General features: G+C 42.2%; 1 protein-coding gene across 1 annotated transcript; it reads right to left on the bottom strand.

Annotated features, from left to right (window-relative positions):
- Window positions 1-2,412: 2,412 nt before the first annotated feature.
- On the bottom strand, window positions 2,413-4,041 carry GPR174 (G protein-coupled receptor 174). The gene has a single exon (XM_033138281.1). The coding sequence runs from the start codon at window positions 3,481-3,483 to the stop codon at window positions 2,464-2,466; it is 1,020 nt and encodes a 339-aa protein (XP_032994172.1). The 5' UTR covers window positions 3,484-4,041; the 3' UTR covers window positions 2,413-2,463.
- Window positions 4,042-7,631: the final 3,590 nt, after the last annotated feature.

The following is a 7,631-nucleotide window of genomic DNA, read 5'->3' as shown; positions in this document are numbered from 1 at the left end:
CTGGAAAAGAGACAATGAGATGACATAATGGAACTCATCAAATATTTGAAGTGTTGTCACATGGAAGATTGTTCTCTATTGCGCTTTTGGGCAGCCAGCCAGCCAGAAGTCACAAACCAGTGGTGGGTGGTGTCAGAGGGAAAAGTGGATGGAAAATGGATGTGACACTTACCTTTGTACTTTGCAAAAGTTGAAGGTTTCTACATGCACACCCACACATCAAGTATCTTTCCATCTTCCTTCCAGGCCAGCAAGAGTTCAAGGAGGCATTCCAGGCAGACAAAAGTGTTCAAAGAGGGCGTGGCCCGTGAGAGGGTGTGTGACCTGGAAATAGCCCTGAGAGCCAAATAGAGAGCTCCAGAGGGCCATATTTGGCCCAAGACCTAAGGTTCCAAATAACTTCTCTCCCCCCCCCCCTGTGTGTTTGTGTGAAGACATTGTTTTAAAACTATATTTCACTGAGACTTTACAGCATTGCAGTACTACACAGATCAGGTTTATTACCAAAAAATAGATGCTTTTAAAAAATAAATTATTTCCATCAAACATATTAAATTAACAGTTCACAGTATTTTTCTGCTGGTACAAAAACAACAACAACAACAACCTACCAACCCCCCAAGCAAATATGAAACTTCATTTGGGGAAAGTAGGAAGAGCATATCACCTCTCCCACTTGCACCAATGTTCCAGGACACACATGATTATTTTCAGGAACACCTATCCCTCTAACACAGCCTTTGCCAATGGGGTCTGGGGTCCTCCAGATGTTTTGGAATAGAATCCCCACCAACCCCAGCCAGATTCTATAGGCATCTGCTTGGCCACAGTGAGAAGTTCGGTGGTTTTTTGCCTGATTCAGAACGCTTCTTCTTATGTTCTTACAGCTGATCCAGCACATGGGGATGCCATAAGGCTACCATTGAGAGCTGAGGAATCTTTGGCAACTTTGGATGTTGTTAGAACCCAGTTCCCATCAGCCTCAGCCAGCACAGCCAGGGCCAGGGATGATGGGAGCCGTAGTCCAACAAAACTTGGAGGATTGCAAGCTCCATATCCCATTGTTGTAAACAATGAAATGGGTCCACGTCCTAAATCATGAATGCAGATGAAACTAATCTCTAATAAGTGTGTTGGTAATCTTGTTGTGCATTATGAGGTATAAAAAGTAATCACAAACAATAAAGGCTGTTAACATTATACTGCTGTGTGTGTGGATTTACATACATTTTAACCCTGAAATACATCCCAGAGAACTTAATGGAACTTATTCCAACAACAACAACAACAACAACAACAACAACAACAACAACATATTGACTGTTTAGGGCTTTAAAGGTCAGCACCAACACTAGCTGCCGCATTCTGGATTAGCTGTGGTTTCTGAGTCACCTTCAAAGGTAGCCCCACATAGAGCACATTGCAGTAGTCCAAGCGGGAGAGAACCAGTGCATGTACCACTGTGGTGAGACAATGCGCAGGCAGCTAGGGTCTTAGCTTGCATACCAGGTGGAGCTGGTAGATAGCCATCCTTGACACTGAATTAACCTGTGACTCCATGGATAGCTGTGAGTTTTAAAAGTACTTTGTAACATACCTCAGCACTGCTTGCCAATGCAACCAGCTAGTATTTCCTAGTGAATATCAGCAGTTCACTGCTATAGGACATGAGGGTGGCCACTACCTTAGATGGCTTTTAAAAAAAGATTAAACCAGTTCATGGAGGAGAAGTCAGCCAGTGACTATTGGACATAATGGGGTTTAGGGTTGTATCTATCCAAGTTATGTAAGAATTAGCACTAGCACAATGCTATCTCCTTGCAATACCCCAAGCACCAGCACTGTGCCACTTCTGGATAAGCAAAAATGTCTATTTAGTCAAATGCTAATGTTCCAGTAGGGACACGGGTGGTGCTGTGGTCTAAACCACAGAGCCTAGGGCTTGCCGATCAGAAGGTCGGCTGTTTGAATCCCCGCGACGGGGTGAGCTCCTGTTGCTTGGTCCCTGCTCCTGCCAACCTAGCAGTTCGAAAGCACATCAAAATGCAAGTAGATAAATAGGTATGGCTCCAGCAGAAAAGTAAACGGCGTTTCCGTGCGCTGCTCTGGTTTGCCAGAAGCGGCTTAGTCATGCTGGCCACATGACCCAGAAGCTGTATGCTGGCACCCTCAGCCAATAAAGCGAGATGAGTGCCACAACCCCAGAGTCGTTTGCGACTGGACCTAATGGTCAGGGGTAACTTTACCTTTACCTTAATGTTCCAGTATGCAATGAAATACAAGTGTTGGTATAACTTTGAATATTATTTAAAATCAGTAATATCAGTGGAAGTGCAGGCAAAACACAAAACTTTCACGGGTCAAAGCATGAAAGCCAACCAGTCCACAGATTGCAAAGGAGACCAGAGCATTGTCTTGCCATACCAGTAGAGTTTTAAGCCCATAGAATCAGGTTAACCCACTTCAAACAGTAGGACTTGGATTTTCTGCCACACACCCAAATGAGGTCTGCTGCTCTGGGCCATTTGTATTTCCATAGCGTGTGTTATGGAGCTGAATGCTGTCCTGCAAATCTTGTCTTGAAAGTCGTCTTCGGAACTCATCTGTGGTAAAATAATAAATGACAGGGTCTGCACAAGAGTTTAAGCTGGCAAGGCACAAGGCCACTGTGTGGAATATCAAAATCACTTTTCGGGCATAGCAGTCTTTTATCTTGTTAGCTTTCACAAAGTAATCCAATGGGAAGCTGATGTGGTAAGGGGCAAAGCAAATCAGAAAGACCACGGCACAAGTCAGGATCATCTTCAGAGCTTTCCGTTTCTCTCCAAGGTCTTGGGAAATTGAATTTTTTTCTTTTAGAGATAAGATGGTCTTCCACGAACAATAGACGATGATCAGCAGAGGAGTTACAAATCCAACTAGTTCACCAAAGGACATCATTACTATAGAGATGGTACCATCAACAGCCTTTACTGGAAGATCAACAAAGCATTTATTACTAATGTGCGTATCATTAGAGGTGAGTCGTAGAAGGGGGAATGGCAAGCAGCCAACACAGACTAGAATCCACCCAGCAATGCAAACGTACACATCGTAAATGCGTTTGCAGTCGCTGAACCTAAAGGGATACATGAGGAATAAGAACCGCCTCACACTGATGCAAACCAAGAAGTAGATGCTTGCATACATGTTGACATATTTCAGGTAGAAGCAAAACATGCACAGCTCCTTCCCAAGGTGCCAGCTTTCTGACAGGTAGTAGAAAATCCTCAGCGGCAAAGACAAAACTTGTGCCAAGTCTGCAATCGCAAGGTTGATCATAAAAATCACAGCCCGCTTTGTTTCTTTCATGTACCCATAAAATACCCAGAGGGCTAAAATGTTTCCAATCAGCCCAGGAACCAAGATGATTGTATACATGACTGCATAGAAACGCTTTGAGAAATCGTTCTCCCCATTGCAATCTGGGCCATCAGCCACCATGGTGCTTTTCAGAAGGGAGCAGAGATGCTGGTGGAAATGTAAGGTAACCAGCTAAAGATTTACCCCCCTTGGAACCTTGTGAAAAGGAAATGAGGATATAAGGCAACTGGAGAAGCTGCAGGTGTGGAATCCATGAATTGTCTGTTTTCTTAGCATTCTCTCCAATGTAAAAAATGTATTCCAGAAATCTTACGAAGATTCTTTTGGAGGCTTGTAAGGATTTGTTTCTCCAAATCTTAAAGACTTATGTATAGGGCCTTCTTCAGTTACTTTTATCATATTTATGAGTTGGTGTATTTATTGGCCATGGCATCCATTGGATTTTGATAGAAACAGATAACAAACTCATGTCCATGTCCTTTCTCAAATGAATTTTACATCAAGGGAGAGGGTGGTTTCCCATCTGGATGCACCAAAGCTGTGCATGGTGATGAGTCAGACTGAAGCAAGTATCATCTGAAGCATTGCAGCTACTGTAATGAAATGATCTTCTATTTGATTTTGAGTGACACCCTCAAAAGGTACCTCATGGCCGGAGCTCTGCTGCAGATGATAACTCTACACCTACAGCTGAAGAAAACACAAAAAATGAATTACTCTATAGTTTGTTTTTTATTTCACTTAACAGTATCTATATATGTAACAACACCTCTAAGCCATTTACAAGAAATATTAAAATTATAAATGAAAACAGCTAAAAATAAGTAATTAAAATAAATTTTATAAATAGAACCCACAGTAAAGAGATTAAAACACATCAGCATCTACATGGCTGGGAAGTGTCCTAAAGAAAAATGTTCTAAGCAGGCACTGGAAGGAATGCAGTGAAGGCACCTGCCTGCTTGATGTCAATAGGCAGGGAGTTCCAATGTGTAGGTGCTTTTCTTACAAGTGTGAACAAGTATCATGTGGCATCTGTAAAAGTGCCAGTTCTGCAGATTGAAGCAGTTGAGTGGGCACACATGGGGTGAAGTGATTCCTGTCCCAAGTCAGTAAGGGCTTTATATACCAATAAAAACACCTAGAAATTGGCCCGGAAACAAATCAGTAACCAGTGCAGATCTCCAAGCAAAAGTGTCTTACACAGTCAATGCCAAAGTGGTTATCCACTTCCAAGACTACAATGGGGTGAAGAACCTGTGGCCTGTGGCCAAGAAGTCACCCTCTCGGTCTCTCTACTCAGCCTTTGGTACTCTTCCCACATTCCCCCCCCCCCCATGCATGCTACACTTTCACCAGCCTTGCTCTGCACTCTCCTCATGTCCCTTTGCCTGGCTGAAATGTGTTATTGAACTGTGACAGTGCCTTTTGCTTTCATGGATGTAGAGATTTCGAGAGGCAGGGGACTGTTACCTGTTAGTGATTCAAACTGGTTTGCTTATAGAAACCTCTAACTTTTGCGTGGCTGGAATGTAGCCAGTTTGACAAACGTAAGAGTCCCATCCAATGGTCCACCTATTTTTGCATTTGGCACCACCCACCAATGGCATGTGGTTCCCTTCATCCAATACAATCCAATCAAATGTACCAACAGCCACACATTAAGTTAGTGACATGTTGTGCTCATGATACTCATTGCTGAGCTTGGCCAAAGTCTTGTTGGCTTTCATGGGTCTTTCACAGCTCACTTTGTTCCTCAGGACAAATTCAGAAGAGCAGGATTTCCTCTGCCCCCCACGACGTTTATTGACTTTTTGTAAACTCCAGGAACATTTCAAATTAGTATAAGTGAAAGTACAGGATTTGGAGTGATGAAATGAAATACAGCTTACATAAACAGAACGGTGTCTTCCGGACATGATAATGAAAATTCAGGGAAGCTTTGCCATCGATTTGATCAATCCTGCACAGCATAAATATAATCTGGCTGTATTTCTTATTCTGCTTTATTGCACAAGTCAGAATACATGATATATTGCTACCTTAACAGCATTGAATGTTTTATAGCCCAGTGCTATTAGTAACAAAATGTATATACTTAACATGGATTTGATAGTGATGGATAAAGCACATTACTTAATGTTAAACCATGTTTTAAAAACAGCGTATGCAGCCTCTTGTCTCCTGCAACACACAGACTGCTAAACTGAAATGAAGTCCAAGATGCCTTGTTGGGCCCTTCAGGCCTTGAATACTCCTCATTGTTAAAACAAAAATGAAATCTCCCAGCAAGCTGAAAAGCTATGACATCTAAGGGAAAGGGACTGGCTGCTATGCTGATTTTCTATTTGCAGTAAAGCATTTTTGTTCATTTGTTGTTGTTGTTAATTTTTTATACTGCCCTTCGTCTTAGCATCACAGGGCAGTTTACAATACATTATGTTAAGAGAACATTCAAATATGTGAGTCTCCACCTGCATAGTTCATTCTGCCATTACAAGATTTTATGTACCTGTAGCCCAGGCCTAAATTCTGTAGCCACAGAATACTGGCAACATCTGGGAACTAGCCCATGAGACAACTGGCCAACCAGACCTGTAGAGATGGACCAGAACTTTGGCACAGATGGGTCAGATTTGATCAGGATGCAAGCCTTCAACATCACCGCCCCAGTCAACCCAAAGTTTGGCTCCATGGCTTTGCAGGAGGTGTGTACAGGTGACTCCCCACTTATGGAGGGTTACATTCCTGGGAATTGCAAATAGTGGGGAACACCATCAAAAAGCCAAACTCCTTTGTTGAAGGGGGTGTTGATCCAGGGGAGGGAAGTTAACAGAGTGAGTAGTGGTCACTCCAAAATCCAAATGTGCCCACAGACCTAAAAAAAAAGATCAGTGACCCTAAATTTAATCTTTAGCATGTATTTTTTAAAAAATCTATGCCTGTCTGTGAGCATATGAACATTTTAATGCAAATCTGTGCCCCCTTTTTATTTGTGGGCGCGGCATGTGTCTCCTCTGTTTTGGCATCATGAATGTTCCAGCCTGGTTAGGCTGAGAGCCCAAGGTCACCCAGTGAGCTTCATAGCTGAGTGACAGTTTGAAACCTAGTCTCCCAGGCCCTAGTCCAATACTCTAAGCACTTCAGCACACTGTGAAGTAAGCAACCAAAGTAGTAGTAGTAGTAGTAGTAGTAGTAGTAGTAGTAATTGTAAAACCTATGCCTTGCCCATCTGCCCGGGTCTCCCCAGCCACTCTGGGCAGCTCCCAATAGAATATTAAAAACACAATAAAACATCAAACATTAAAAACTTCCCTAAACAGGGCTGCCTTCAGATATTTCCTAAAAGTCAGGTATTTCCTTGACATCTGATGGGCTAAGCTCACAAGTGTGAAACATCCCTATGTCTTATGAAGTCTGAGTAACCATCTTCTTACCAATATACTTAACTGGCAGCCTGGAAATTTCAAGCAATGTTGCCTGAAGTTAAAAATAAATGTGGGCATTTTAGTCTGCGAGACAATGGAAAAACCAGCAAGGTGCTATAAAAAGTATGTAAGGGGGATTTTTATTTATGCGTTTCTTTCAAATTCTACTTCCTGCACCCATTTGCTAAGAGTCTTCTACATAACCTTCCCCTCCTCCACTCTTTGGTTTCTACTTAAGCAGTAGTAGTTAAACCTCCATGTATTTGCCACCATAAGGTATATATAATATCTGACTGTAATGCACATTTTGTGTGTGTGTTTATGCCATCTTGCCAAATGGGTATTGGCATTTGCCAGTTAGAGTTTAACAGAAGCAGGGAGATGAGAGCAGTTTGGCCCTTAAAGAGAAAAAGAAAAAGAAAGAAAAGAAGACAAACTCATAATTTATAGCTGCTCGTACCATGAGTCACTAAAGGACGGTGGGTTAATAATTCATGGTTATTTCTCTCTTAACATACAGAGGTGAACCCAAGGTGAAGCCTCTTACACGGGAATGAAGAGGCTTGAAGAGAGAGATGGGTTGCCTTTAATAAGTGCACTTAAATAAGCAAGATAGTATGGTGATTCTGTGATACCCAACTTTTAACCAGATTGTTCCTTTATTTTACAAAGTATTCTGAAGCCTGTTCCTCATGACGTTTCTGCGAGTTAGAGCATTACTGAGGATGCACCTGTCTTCATATTACTGTACAACTTAAACTTATTTCAAGCTTGCTTAATTGCCATGACTTTACCCCCTAAGGATTATAGGGAACTTGTATTACTGTGAAGGAACTGGGA

Source organism: Lacerta agilis, chromosome Z (assembly GCF_009819535.1).
Source record: "Lacerta agilis isolate rLacAgi1 chromosome Z, rLacAgi1.pri, whole genome shotgun sequence".
Lineage (NCBI taxonomy): Eukaryota > Metazoa > Chordata > Lepidosauria > Squamata > Lacertidae > Lacerta > Lacerta agilis.
This window is presented reverse-complemented; position numbering and strand designations above follow the sequence as displayed.

What these genes read in the sequence shown, in the direction of transcription:
- GPR174 (XM_033138281.1), bottom strand. Translation starts at nt 3,483, where the DNA reads ATGGTGGCTGATGGCCCAGATTGCAATGGGGAGAACGATTTCTCAAAG.